The sequence below is a fragment of the Macrobrachium rosenbergii genome, chromosome 13 (genome assembly GCF_040412425.1).
Source record: "Macrobrachium rosenbergii isolate ZJJX-2024 chromosome 13, ASM4041242v1, whole genome shotgun sequence".
Lineage (NCBI taxonomy): Eukaryota > Metazoa > Arthropoda > Malacostraca > Decapoda > Palaemonidae > Macrobrachium > Macrobrachium rosenbergii.
Genome location: NC_089753.1, coordinates 12388954 through 12404822, shown reverse-complemented (window position 1 = coordinate 12404822; position 15869 = coordinate 12388954). Strand labels below are relative to the sequence as shown.

The window sequence follows — 15869 nt, the reverse complement described above, 5'->3', positions numbered from 1 at the left end:
TATTGGAACGTCACTCCTGAATCTCCTTAGTATAGATATAAACGCTACAACGGAACATCCTGTTCCAAGTAAAATATCAATTCCTAAAGACTCAGAGAGTTTAGAAAGTCAAAAAGAAACAAATAAAAACAAATTGGTAAATTCCAATATCATAACACTGGAACCATACATAAAGGACAGTAACTCTAAAATAGAGACAAGTAATCCTCCTAAAAACCCATCAACACAAGACAACTCATCCCCGATGAATGTGGAAAAATTAAAAAGAAATAACTATCGACTCAATCCAACGCTAGTTCATTTTGAACATATTTTTGGACCAGACAGTTGGTCCAGATTTTTAATATTAAAAGCAGAAAAGCAGATCTCACCAGCCATATAAGAGAACAAATTATTAAATATACACCCCACACAAGATATGGAATGTAGACATATCAAAAACAATGAATGGCTAATACAAACAACAACCAAAGCCCAATCAACAACCTTTCTACAAATAACCAACATAAATGAAATAAAAGTAACAGTAACCACCCATGAAACACTAAACTATACACAAGGAACAGTAATGCTCCCAGAGAATGATGAAAAACAGCTACCATCAAAACAAATCTTAATTGAATTAAGATACAACAACATACATGACTTGGAATTATACACTGTCCCAAGTAGAAAGGATGCAAATAAACATATCAAAATAGTCAAAATAAAATTTACAAACCGAGAACTACCACGAAAAATAAAAATTCTTGGACTAAATAGAGAAGTTCGCCCGGTTTGTCCCTAAACCTCTCCAATGTTCTAACTGTCTAAAATATGGCCATTCATCAAAAAGATGTAGAAATAACGCTATATGTGCTTTATGTTCTGAGACCACACAACAAATTGGAAATGCAAAACATTCAAATGTGTAAATTGCAAATTAAATCATCATGCAAAATCTAAAGACTGTATGTTTTATCAATATTATACAGAATTACAAATGTTAATGGTGAGAACTGGTATGTCCGTTAACGAAGCCAAACTCGAACTGAAGGTGAGAGGAATCAATGATCCAGGAAAACGCCATTCATATTCAAATGCTGTAACAGCTCATAATAAACATAAAGAATCTCAATACAGAATAGCTGAGACACACCTCTCCCCCTCCTCTACTACTCATAAAAGCCCAAGAGTACAGTTGCAACAGACCTCTCTTACATCACAACAGACCTCCCCAGTAACAAGCCCAGTTAATCATTCAGAAACGAATTCCAATGATATGGAAAAATCAGCAGAGGTTAATAATCCAGATCTGGACACTCATAATGCATTAACATCATCCACAGAAAACTTAATTGACAAAAATAACCATGATAACAAAAGGAAAGTCATTGACAGAACTCCCCCTAAGGGAAAAAACCTAACATTCCGTTCACAGATCGATCTAGCAAAACCCCAGTCTCGCCCATTAATCAGAAACAGATTACATTAACTGCATCACAAGTGGAAATCCATAGTGTTCCACAATCCAAGACAAATATAAATAACGATTCCCCAAATATGGATAAATCAACTAACTTCTGTACTCTTATCACCAAAATCAACGAAGAAACCTTCAATTAAACATCCCATTGAAGAATCAGAAACTCATAAAATTCATCAAATCACAACCACATCAAATCAACCCTCAACAAGACCAAAGAATAATAATAATAAACCTAAAAATTCAAATAAAAATTTTATACCAGCACATCGGAGATCCAATATACATATACCAGAAATTCCCAACAAAAATATTTCATCATCCAGTGATGGAAACATAATTGGGACCCAGAGATCGGAACCATTCCTTCAACACTTGGAACATGATTTATCTTGCGGATGTCAAGAGTGTTTCATCATAACGTACAATCGTTTACCCAGCAAAAATGAAAATATAACCCGAAAATTCATAAATAACTTTAATAGGTTCTGAAAATGCCCTTTAACATTCCATCAAGAAGGCGAACTATGCTTGGAATCCTTACAACTAAAAAAAACATTATCAAAACTCAAATAGATTTGCTAATAAGGAAATATGAAGAAGAACCAATCAATGCATCAAATATTCAGCAATCAAACCTAGCTACAAAGAAACCACAAAGTAACACAAACTCCCTTAAAATGTTACGGGATATAGCTAAATCAACAATTAACTTACTAAATCTAACGCCAATCCCACCAAACAATGACCAATAAAATAATTCAATGGAACATGAATTGACGTTTTACTCGGCTTCGGCTAGGTTGCATATGTCTGCAGCATATTGGTACAACTCCTAAGAACTTCAGAAACTATAAGTTAGCTTGCCACTCACCAATAGCGGATGGCAAGCTAGGAACAGCTATATATGGTCATAGTGATTCAACTTATGAACCCTTAAATATTACATCATTGTCATATCAAATAACTGCAGTCAAATTGCATATGCCAGGCAGTCAAATTATCTCAGTACTAAATCTATATAATCAGCCAAATTTTAACTCAAACTTTAGTGATTTACCACAAATACTGAATAATGTAAATGGCCCCCTACTAATAGTAGGCGACTTTAATGCCCATAATCCATTATGGGACAGCACAAGTGCTAGTAACTTGGCCGGCACAAACATTGAGAATTGCATAAATGTTCAGAACTTACATTGCCTGAATGAAAGTGATTCACCAACGTACTTCTCAAAAACTCATTTAACCTTCTCTTTAATAGATATTTCACTATGCTCACTGGAATTAATCGAAAAATTGGAATGGAATGTCCTAGACGATTCATACACAAGTGATCACTTTCCAGTTGTTTTGAATTATTTGAACAACAAAAAACAATCATTTCCCATAAAATATAACTTAATGAAAGCTGATTGGGATAAATATAATTTACAAACTAGAAACATCCCTCTCTTTCCACAAAAGCAAAACAATGATGTCACAAATGATTTCTTTTCCAGTTTTGTAATCAGTGCTGCAGATAAATGCATCCCCAAAACTTCTTCAACCCCTAATATATCCCCCGTTCCATGGTGGTCTAACAATTTATCTCTCTTAAATCAAACCAAACACACACTAGCACGTAATTTGAATAGACTAAAGTCTAGATTAAACAGCCTTAATAAAGACCCTTTTAATATAAACAAAGTAAACAAGATAATAGTTATAAATATAACTGTTGATCACATTAAACCACTTTACAATAAATATAATCTAAAATTTCGAAAAACAATAATATTCGAAAAAGCTCAGTCGTGGAAAAATTATATTTCGGAGTTGTCCCCAAATACTTCAATTAAGGAAATATGGCACAAAATTCGTAAAATCAGTGGTAAACATATAAGACCACCTAGAAGCCCAATGCAATATAATGACAAACTAAATCATAACCTACAAGATATTTCAAATATATTAGCCAAACATATAGAAGATATTAGTGCTTATTCTAACTTAGATGAGCATTTCAAAAGAATTAGAACACAAAAAATGAATCATACACTTAATTTTGAAACTGATGAGGACCTTGATTATGATCAAGAATTCAATATGAGTGAACTTAAGTTTGCCCTAAAATCATGTCGATCATCAGCTCCGGGTCAGGATATGATTTCTTTTGAAATAGTCCAAAATTTAGCTACACTAGCTAAAGAATTCTTATTAAAATTATATAATAACATATGGCTAACGCATGTCTTCCCAACTAAGTGGAGACATGCAATAATCATACCCATCAATAAACCAAGAAAAGACCCTAGCAACCTCACAAATTATAGGCCAATATCACTAACAAGTTGCTTGTGCAAACTGTTGGAGAAAATGGTTAGTTTGAGATTAACAAGTGTCATAACAAAATACTCACTTGTATCACCTACCCAATCGGGATCAATAGCTGGTAGATCTACACTAGGCCCATTAACTCAATTAGAAGATCATATTAAAAAAGGATTTGAGAAGAAAAAGCTGACAGTGGCTATTTTCTTTGATATAGAAAGAGCATATGATCCCACATGGAGGTACAATATTATGCACAAACTCCATAAATCCGATATTCGAGGTCACCTTCCAACATTTATCAAAAAATTTTTAACAAATCGTACATTTCAAGTACGCATAGAAAATATATATTCAAATTCCTACATACAAGAAGAGGGTATCCCTCAAGGCAGTGTTTTGTGCTGCATCTTATTTGCCCTGGCAAGAGATGATATTACTGTGAACCTGCCTGAGGGTGTACAAAATAGTTTGTATGTGGATGATTTTGTAATATAATATTCAAGTTATTCTCTGAGACATGCTCAAAGAATACATACTATAGCAACAAATAATATAACTACTTGGACTAACTCAGCAGGTTTCAAGTTGTCGATAAATAAAACAAATGGCATTGTCTTCTACAAAGACAAAAGATGGTTGAAACAACAAACCATTAAGTTATATCTTTATAATGAAGAGATAAACATGTGCAATAGTGTTAAATATTTGGGTATAATTTTTTACCAACATTTAAATTGGAAAGATCATATCAAATATATCAAAGCCAAAGGATCTAAAGCCCTTACATTATTAAAGAAAATCTCTCACACCAAATGGGATGCAGGACGAGATACAGTGTTAATGTTGTACAATGCAACAGTACTATCAATTATCAATTAAAGCTGTCCAATTTATTCAACTGCCTCAGAAGCAACTCTAAAATCTCTAGATGCTTTACATCACGAGGGAGTGCGTATATGTACAGGAGCCTTCCGCTCATCTCCAACTGTCTCCATCCTAGCAGAAGCAGGCCAACTGCCTCTAAAGTATTACAGAGATCTAATTACTTTAAGAAGAGGCTTATCCCTTCAAGCAGGCACATCTGTATCAAATAAATTTCTCAATAATCAAAATACAAATAATAACCCAAATCAAAACTCATTTACTAAAAAAACTAATCATCTATTGAATTGACATAACATGATTCCCGAATTTACCCAAGAAATAAATCAGATCACACCATGGACACTAAAAAGGCCAAAAATATGCACATATTTATCATATCTTTCAAAGAAATATATGTTCAACACAGAAATGTACCATCAACATGCCATAGAACACAAGACGGAAGGGTAATCCCTTCATAATCTACACAGATGGATCCAAAAATGAAGCTGGAGTGGGCTCATCAGCCTATTCATGCGATGAAACTATCCAAATGGACCTTCTTCTAATATCATCAGTATTTACAGCTGAATTAACAGCCATACAATTGGCTCTCCAGATTATAACAAAAAAAGGAATTCCTTCAGCACTCATATTGAGCCACTCAAGAAGTGCAATTGAAGCAATAGGATCATTTAAATCAAATAATCACCTTGTCCAAAATATCCAACGGGAAATTCATCAGTTGATTACAAACGACCTTCAAGTTCATATTTGTTGGATCCCAGCCCATGTAGGCATCGAGGGTAATGAGAAAGCAGAGAAAGCTGCCAAATTGGCTTGTACAATCCCCCCAACTACTACGAAAGGTCCCATATCAGACCGGCTAGCATCAGTTAAACCTTTAATTTTATAGGGATTGAAAAAATGATTGGACATATATACCCCCTCAAAACAAACTAAAACAAATTAAGAACGAAGTTAAAAAGTGGCATTCTTCTACCCAAAAACAAAGAATTAATGAAGTAATTTTAACAAGACTCAGAATAGGGCATTCCAGACTCACTCATGGTCATCTGATGTCAACTCCACACACAAATCCAATAACTTGTGAAAGATGTAACATCCCAATAACAATCAAACATATCTTGATAGACTGTCCCAGATGGCAACATGAAAGAAATACTTATTTACAAAATAAATCTATAAAGGATATTCTAGCTGAAGGTAATAACTTTTCAATTAATAATATCATTCTCTTCGTAAACAAAATTAAATTAATAAATAAAATATAATTTTTTCCCTCTTTTTTTCTTCCTTTTTTCCCTATTTTTTCCCTCGATTTTTTTTTATTTTAAATTTTTTCCCATTTATTTTAATTATTCAATTTTTAAAATTTTATGTATTCTTCCCCCCTCTTTTTTTTTTCATTTTTTCCTAGCCCGAGAAGAACCCTAAAAGGGTTCAGAGGTCTGGTTAAACAAAGCATTTATAACTGTTCCTTTTCTATCCCTTCCCTCTCCCCAAAATAGTCATTTCTTGCTTCGATGTGTGCCCGCTCCTACCAGTACTTAGGGTATCCTAATCTCCTAAAACTCTCCCTCAGGTATTCCAGCTCTTCATCTAAGAATTCGGGGCTGCAAATCCTATAAGCCTTAATGGCCGACCCTGTCATAACTCCCATTTTTATTTCTTTCCTATGATTGAAGAACATAATATGTATGTATGAATTGGTGTGTCTTCTTCCTGTATACCTTGAATTTGAAATGTTCTTCCCTCTTTACCAGTATATCCAAGAAAGGAATTTCTCCCTCCTTCGCTTCTTCTATAGTGAACTTGATGTGTTCATTTAGTTTATGTATGTTTTCTAGGAACTTGTGCAGTTCTTCCCTTTCTCCCTTATAAATAATAAAGATGTCATCCACTTACCTTACCCATTTTACGATATTCAAGTTCCCTTTATTTAATTTGCCCACCTCTTCCGTTTCAAACTATTCCATAAAGATATTAGCTAAGATTGGCGAAAGACTCGAACCCATGGCCACGCCATTTTTTTGTATATAATGGTTTTCGCCCCACTTGAAGACATCAGTGCTGAGGGCTGCTGACAACAACTTTATCAAAACATCATGATTTAAGTCGCATGTATAAACCCCTTCCTTCATATTCTTTTTTATTGCATCCATCGTCGTCCTGACTGGTACATTGGTAAATAGGGAAGTTACATCCAAACTCGCAAATTTACAATCTTTTACGTTGATTTTAGATGATTCATCTATAAGGTTCATGTTGTGTTTTAAATGCCCTTCAGATATTAAACCTACCCATTTTCCCATTATGTTGGAAAGAAATTTCTCCAGCCTCCTCTGCGGTGATCTCGTCGGTCTTAGCGGGCACCCTTCTTATGGATCTTGGGACTACCATAAACATATGGGACCCCTGAACTTCCCCCTGATTTTACTCTGTTCTAGTTCTTTTCTTTTAGTTTTGTCCGGGATTTTTGTCAAAGCTTCCCTTACTTTTTTTTTTTATTAAAATTACATTGTAACCCGCCATGTCAGATTTTTTGTTGCAAGCCTCGTATGTGTTTTCATCATTTAGCAATTGTTCTAACTTCTCGTAATCTATGACATCCGTTACTACTACTACTGCCCCTCCCCCCTTTGTCTGCCTTACAAATCTTTATGTCCTTGTATTTGGGTAATCTATACAGGGCATTACGTAACCTCTCCAGAAACATGAATCTGTTCAACCTGACCCCTGCTCACATGGCCCCCCAACAAAAAGCTGCTTCTTCCCATTTTTTTCTAATCTAGTTCCCTTAAGCCTCTACACATTTCAATGAAATCGTGATTATCGTTCCCTATGAAAAAATTAAGACATTATCTTAACACTAGCACTTCATCCCAGGTTGAGAGTCCCTTGGAAATTTTCTTGACTAACTCAAAGGAGAAAATTTAAAATCCAAGGTATACAGGAAGAATACATACGTCAATTCATACATACATATGTTCTCCAGTCATAGGAAAGAAATAAAAATGGGAGTAATGACAGGGTTGGTCATTAGGGCTTATAGGATTTTCAGTCCCGAATTCTTAGATGAAGAGCTGGAATACCTGAGGGAGAATTTTAGGAGATTAGGATACCCTAAGCACTGGTGGGGACGGGCACATATGGAAACAAGAAATAAGTATTTTGGGGAAAGGGAAGGGATAGAAAAGGAACATTTGGTAGGGAAGAAAATAATTACAGTCCCGAACAACAGCACTATTACACCTATCAACAGGAAGCTAGATAATTTCAAATTGATAAGCAGTTACAGAAACACCATTAGGAACAAAATAGTTCGAAACAAAAAGTCGGTAGGAAGGGGAGAGATAAGAGGGCGGTTTATATATGGCAGTGTGTGTAGACTGTGAAGTTTGGAACTACGGAGAAAACGGCAAATCCTGCAAAGAGAGAAGCAAACAACACATACAGAACATAAGACATTATAATCAGACGTCGGCAGTTGCCAAACATTGTTGGGAAAAAGACCACAAAATAGACTGGGAAAACATGAATTTTTTGTATAGGAACACCAACAAAACGGCCAGACTGGTTGTAGAAAACTCCTACATGACATGTGCTTGCAAAACAATGGCAGGGAACACTGGAAACGGTTTTGAAGGCAGCATGTCAAGAAAAATTGTACACTCCACAGTAGAAAGGAAAAAACACAAAAGGGGATGCACAGGACATGCCCACCTGGACGAAGGAGCCGGCAGAGAAAGGCCCAGGTCATGAGGAGGGTTCACACAAGAGGAGGGTAATTACAGGATTAAAGAACCCAGCACACAGATATAGATACAGCTGGACTCTGTGTCTGGTCATCGTACAGAAACTTGAGAATTAGGACTGTTTATCCTAGAAAGCTTATAACTCTTTTGAACAAACAACTCCACTGAGGTCCTGTTAGTATATATATATATATATATATATATATATATATATATATATATATATATATATATATATATATATATATATATATATGTGTATATACATACATACATACATACATACATACATACATACATACATGTGTATATGTGTGTGTGTTCAAAGATAAAATGCACTAAATCTACTAATAATTTTGTTTAAACTGATCAATATGAGATATTTTTCAGGGCAGTTTGTTGCAAAAATTCTTGATTTCTATAAAATTTCCCTTTCCAAATCTTATGAAATACAAAGTAAATGGGACCTAGAACGAAGTGCTTATACTGTAGCACTTTCATTAAAAGTATTAGCAGTATTATTATATCAGATATGATCATCCTGGTTCCAAATCATTGCAATAAAAACCAAATGTACTAACAGCCTATTATATATATATATATATATATATATATATATATATATATATATATATATATATATATATATATATATACACACACAGTATATGCATACTGTATACAGTAATCCCTTGTTTATCTATTTTCACCATATCCGGCCCTCAGAATTATCTAGAAGGTCCCCACTACTGCATTTTATGAATAAAATACACCTACGTACAATATTACACAAAAATTTTTAAAACCCTGCCAGGATGGTTGGCAATGCTGCACGGGCAGGAAGAGGCAAAGGTAACACTGCTTTCAGTTACAAGCACATTAAGAAATAGGTATTGTGGGTGTGGTAAGCCAGTGATAAAGTTGGGTAGTAAGGGTGGGCAGGCCTTTTTCGTCTTAAGAGCTATTGTGACTGTTACTGGCTTGAAAGCACTGTATCATTTGATATGTCATCACACACCACCTTGTTTATTGCTTTTAATTGGTTATGAAAGATACATCATCGGTACTGTAATGCATGGCAGAAGGTGCATCGGTGGGTGAGCACTTATGTGTTGCATATGTAAATTTTCATGCCGTTGGTGCAAACGCAGATATTATGTTTCATCTTAAATATAATGTTTACATGCAAGTTTAAAAGCTGTGTGGAGAGAAAAGAAAAAGCCATGCAGCCAACCTGTTGTTTCAGAGGTGAAGTTACCGGTATACGAGAATTTCAGTAAAAAGTATAATTATAAAAATACATAAATTATACACCATCCTACATGGGACATGACACCGCACAGTAAAATGTTAATAAATTATACACCATCCTACATTGGACATGACACCGCACAGTAAAATTTTAAGTAAAAGTATTTACGATGTCAATTTCATCATGAATTCTGTCATTGATATTGGCAGCACGTTGCGCTATTTATAAAACGTCCTCCTTCCCTCAACCGAAGGGAAGGGATGTGTGTGTGTGCATAAAAGTGAAAAAAAAAAATTGAAAATTCAATAAAAATAAAACTGAGAATAGCATAAAATAAACAAAAGGAAAGGTGTGGATGTGTGTGTGTTTCTTATAGGCAGCAGCATACAACGTCTCTCTCTCTCTCTCTCTCTCTCTCTCTCTCTCTCTCTCTCTCTCTCTCTCTATCATGCACACACACACACACATACAGTAATATTCTTTAATAAAATGTAAAAAAAAAAAAAAAAAATAAAGGTTCTAAAGTCAAACACCTGCCTACCCATCTCCTCCCATCCTACAATGCCTTCTCACCCCTACATGTCCAAGAACCTCCCGTAACCTTTATGCCTGTCAATAGAGCTTCTCTTTGCTCTTACTGCTGCCACCCACTCCCCTCCTTCCCATATTCTCCCTGACCCCACCCCCCCAAAACCCTATCTGGCCCGTTTGTGAGTGTAAGCAGTGTTACCAACATTTCCTTAGACAATGGCAGCATTGCCAACCATTGGAGAGTGGGCTTTCAATTTTTATTGTATTTTTACTTAATATATCAGACACTGTGCTACTCGAACTTTTAGAGATATGAACAGACAGGGTCACAAGATAAAATTGTTTTCAGAGCACTCCCCTTTGCCACCCTTAAGTTCAAATTTTGCTCTGGGTGCCTATTCTGCTCGTAAGAATTTTTGCAAAGAACAGAAGAACATGAGGAAGAAGAAGAATCTGTTCCTTTAACCCCTTACATTATTATCCTGAGTATTCTCGTGATTAACTACCATGTATTCTTCTTACAATCATGAGAATATTTGTTCATGCTTGCATAATATTTAGTATGTATTTTTTAAATCATGCAGTATTATAAGGAATGACTTTAGATGCTAGAAAGGTAAAAAGATTACTAAATTTTCAATTTTGCTTGAACCTAAATTTTATTTTCTTCTTTTTACCTTTCTAACATCCAAAGTAATTCCTTATAATACTGCATGATTTGAATCATGCAGTATTATAAGGACTTTAGATGCTAGAAAGGTAAAAAGATTACTAAATTTTTAAATTTGCTTGAATCTAGATTTTACTTTCTTCTTTTTACCTTTCTAACATCCAAAGTAATTCCTTATAATACTGCATAATTTAAGAAAATACATACTAAATATAGAAAATGGGTATTCATCACAGGCTGACTTAAATCAGGAAGATAGAAATTATTAGTAGGAATATTCTGAGTGTGTACAACTATTCTCGTGATTGTAAAAAAAATACATGGTAGTTAATCTCAAGAATATTCGGGATAATCAGGGAAGAGGTTATGGAACAGGTTCTTCTTCTTCTTCATGTTCTTCTGAACTTTGCAAAAATTCTTACTAGCAGAATTGGCACCCAGAGCAAAATTTGAATGTGAATATCAACAAAAATTATGCACTACATATTAAAAACCAACTGACAAACAAATCAAGATATGAAAATCCATTCGCAACGTAACTCGTTCGTAAGTAGGGTAGTGTCTGCATATACATTTTTGGTCCCCTAGAGGTCCGGTTGGGTACGGAAACACAACAGTGAATAAAAAATGCAAATTTATCAAATTGTAAGTCAAACAAATGAAACAGTACGATATGGTAACAACTGATAAGAAAATTTCTGTATAAAAATACATTATTGGTGCTGAAGCCTTGGTAGCCTGTGGGTAAACACAGGTTGGTTACCTACCTACCAAATTGTGTGTTGTTTGTGAGAGAAAAAGTTAACTTTTTCTTTTCAGAGTATTTGTACAGTAAATATAACTACAAATATGGTGAAATAAAGTATATAATTGCCTTTTCCAGGAAGTTTTCAGTTTAAAGTGTGATGGTTGTTGTTTATAAGCATATTGTGCAGCATTGACAAGCTAGGGGGAGTAAGGTATGGAGTTGCCGTTTTACATCTGGAGAGTTTTTATTTGACCTTATCTGGATTTCGACCTTATCTGACAGAACCTTGGCTCTGTTAATCCAGATAATCAAGAAATATATATATATATATATATATATATATATATATATATATATATATATATATATATATATATATATTCCATCCTTCATGAAGCAGGATTATCAATCAGTCTCAAGACTCAGTTTTTTCCTTCCCCAGCTTTGTCTTGTCTTCTCCAGGACCTGGGTTAGATAAGGGCATTGGGTTACCTGCCCCATAGGCCTCTGTTTAAAAAGAACGCTTACAACACTCAAGGAAACCTACTTCCAAGCACCATCCCTCTTGATTGCAAGTGCAGGATGCTTTGAATGTTGTGTGGCTGCTTCCTTCAGCAGTGTGTGGACAGATACTGGTTTCTCTGATGCAGGTCCCTCTTCAGTGATTTGCAGTTGCACAGGCTCATGAGCCTCTGACGTCTTAATGCAAGTTGCTGGCAGGATCTGTAAATTGTAGTGTTTTTCGCAATTGAAAGTCTTAAAATTTTGACAAGTGTATAAAAGTAATTTGATATGCTAAATCGAAACCATAGTTCCTTTGAACAGAAAAAATTGTCATGAAAAAGTACAAACATATCCTACCTGGTCTGGCCCATTTCTCGGCTCTGATTGAGGAAGTTCTGTTACAGCTACTGGGTCACCCATGGTTGTGGCAGCAAGACACAAGGAATCTCGTAACACGTGATTGAGAGTTGATTAATGTACTGGATCAAGTACACTGTAACTTACAATAAGGAATTAAGCTAAAGCTTGCAAGTTGTTTGTATGGTCCTTACACGACTGTTGGAAAACCACCTGTAAAGTTATCTTGATTTGTAAGAAAACCATTAGGAAGGCATTCAGCAGAACTCATAATTCCCAAAAATATATATGTTTGGTGTTATAATGTAACTTAGAACGGTTTCCTTCCAAACCTGATGAAATTGGAAACTAGAATTGAAAATTCAGATAGTTTTTAAGTATAATTTTTAGCTTGTCTTTAAGGAGTTTGCAATATTTACAGATGGGGTCTATAGTCAACAAGAAGACCTTGCATGTATAGAATAGATAGGAGAGGGAATTAAATCACTACATCGTTCGGTTGTAAAATGCAGGATAGTTGTGGGAAAAAGAAGATTGTTTGATGAAGAGTTGTATAGTTGTAAACATGAAAATAGTTCGAAACTCTGTTAGTTTTCGCACGTGTAACAGAATCTAGAACCCAGAGCACTCCAATATCAGGAACCATTCAAAACAGTGTAAAACCTACATTGAGAACAAAGATTTTAGTGTCATAGTCATACTGCCAACCCTCAAGATTTAACAATCCTAGAGTCGTTATTTATAAAACAGCTTGTACCATCCTTAAATACTCATACATCTGCTAGTCAACTGTATTTAGCTTAACTTCTTTCTGTGGTGGTTTCTTTCCATTTAGTTCCTTACTGTCTCACCTCTAGGTTGGTTGTGTTTTTATTATTATTTACTTCATTCTTACTCTGTAATATTTTAAATGTATTCTAAGACTGTACTTATAATTGTTTTTTATCTTTTCTGATGCATAGCCTTGAGGATATAATTCTGTAGATAATTACGAAACGTTGGCTATAAAATAAAAAAAAAAGACAGCCTAGTTATGTGTGGTTTTCGTCGGTCTTCCTCTGAATATACATGTGTGTGTGTGTGTGTTTAAGTATGTATGTTTATATATGTATGTGTATTGTGTACTATGTACACACACAAACACACATCATCATCGTCGTCGCTCCCACCCACCTCAGCATGATGCAATCCCTTTGTAAAATTCTGCCCCTCTTGTCTTTCATGTGCTTTGTCTCAACTTATGTCCAGCACCGCTTCTCACAGTTCTTAGATAAGTAGGTCTGGGTCTTCCAACTGTTCTGTTACCTACAGGTGACCAGCCGACACAGTCATTATACTGTTCTCTCAGGGGTTGTGCAAAGGACATGTCCAAGACATCACAATCTCCCTTTCACCATTATCTCATCTATATGGAACCTCTTAATTCCCCTTGTGGTGTATATCTTTTCTAAGTATCCTGCCATCTGACTTAATATATTCGTAAAGTTTTATGGTCAAATCGACAAAATCTTTTAGGTAATTTTTCATTATCATTACAACTCGAGAGAACTTGTACTGGATATCATCATTGTTCCTAAATAACCGACAGATTCAACCTCTCTCAGTGCAATCTTATTTCATCCTTTTTTTCTTGCGTACTCCAGTCTCATGGCGTCTGTTTTACTGTGATTTATTTTGGATCCCATCTCTTTAGATATAGGATGCATTCTGTTTAGCAAACTATGTAATGTTTGTTGTGTTTTTTTAGTTTTCTGTAAAGGAAAACAATTGAGATGGCTGTCTGTCCGTCCGCACTTTTTCTGTCCACCCTCAGATCTTAAAAGCTACTGAGGCTAGGGGGCTGCAAATTGGCTGAAAGTTTCATGGCGGCGGATCATACAGCATTGTATCAAGACCACTGAAAGATAGATCTATTTTCGGTGGCCTTGATTTTGTGCCGTACAGAAAAGTTCGGCGCATTTTTTACTTGTTTTATTAAAACATCACCTTCTGCTTATCCTATAGTCTGTTTTTTTAAACCTGGCAAACTTGCACTTAGCTGCTTGCCGCTGATTGGATGGACGTCCTGTTGTCCGAATCTCACAGTTTTGTTTTCACACTGTTTCACAATTGTGATTATATGGTCATAGAGCGAGTTAAGAGCTAAATTATGTAATGTTATATAAATACCAGTTGTAATAAACGGAAGTATTAAGAACTTACATAATGAATTATTTTATATATTTATCAATTATGAAACAACACTTACCGAAGCCGTAGACTAGAAATGTTTAAAACGCATGAACTTCAATGTTTAATTTCTAGTTAGATTTTTAGCGCCATCGTGCCATTAGTGGTTTGGAAATAACAAAAACGTATTTATTGTACATTGCTGAAGGTTCTCTAACGCCTAAGAACGAAAAACTATCGTAGAAATTTAAGCTTGGCGGAAAAGTTGAGGAGGTGGAGTTGTGGGAGGAACAGCCGGTGAGTTGTCGTCTGCACACACCACTTACAACCAGAATTATTCAGTTTAGAATCGGCTATTGAGCAGGTGCCTGACTATCTATTTCACCTATTTCAGCCATGGCCACAAGAGACTATACAGATCAAAGCACACATGAAGGAACTTCAAACACCAGGCAAAGACCTAACTGAAAATCTGTAGTTGAAGAATAGTCAATTTACTGAAATTTTATATAGCAGAGAGTACTGTAGCACACTAGCTAGAGAAAAAAGTATTCATAAATTCAATGCATGTTCAATTTGCCTTTATACATATCCTAAAATATTAATGACATTCCGTCTTCAGTATTTTTGAAATGAAAAAAATTAGCGTTATGATATATAAACATCCTAATGATTATTTTAGGAACACAAGAGCACCACAACCAAGATTTGAACCTCCTGCTAAGAGTATGTCAACCTTGCGTCAACCCTTTAGCTGTTCCGCCCACAACTCCACCTCCTCAACTTTTCCGCCAAACTTAAATTTCTACAATAGTTTTTTTGTTCTTAGGCGTTAGAGAACCTTCAGCAATGTACAGTAAATACATTTTTGTTAATTCCAAACTACTAATGGCATGATTGCGCTAGAAATCTAGCTAGAAATTAAACACTAAAGTTTATGCGTTTGAAACATATTTCTAGTCTACGGCTTCGGTAAGTGTTGTTTCATAACTGTTGAATATATATAATAATTCGGTATGTAAGTTCTTAATACTTCCGTTTATTACAAATGGTATATACACAACATTGCATAACTTAGCTCTTAACTCGCTCTATGACCGTATAATCACAATTCTGAAACATTGTGAAAACAAAACTGTGAGATTCGGACAACAGGACGTCCATCCTAATCAAAGGCAAGCAGCTAAGTGCAAGTTTGCCAGATTTAAAAAAAT

The 15869-nt window shown here is 35.1% G+C and overlaps 1 protein-coding gene and 1 long non-coding RNA gene across 3 annotated transcripts in view; one reads left to right on the top strand and one right to left on the bottom strand.

The window, feature by feature from the left end:
• Positions 1–15869, top strand: part of LOC136844912 (uncharacterized) — a 511857-nt gene that overhangs the window by 317045 nt on the left and 178943 nt on the right. The window lies entirely within an intron of this gene.
• The window catches only part of LOC136844911 (long-chain-fatty-acid--CoA ligase ACSBG2-like), a 227558-nt gene that overhangs the window by 203557 nt on the left and 8132 nt on the right, over positions 1–15869 (bottom strand). The window contains exons 2-3 of the mRNA XM_067114238.1: positions 12487–12699; positions 12173–12348 (exon numbers count right to left, since the gene is read on the bottom strand). Coding sequence (XP_066970339.1) covers positions 12173–12348; positions 12487–12549 — 239 coding nt within the window. The 5' untranslated portion in view covers positions 12550–12699. The remainder of the gene's footprint in view (positions 1–12172; positions 12349–12486; positions 12700–15869) is intronic.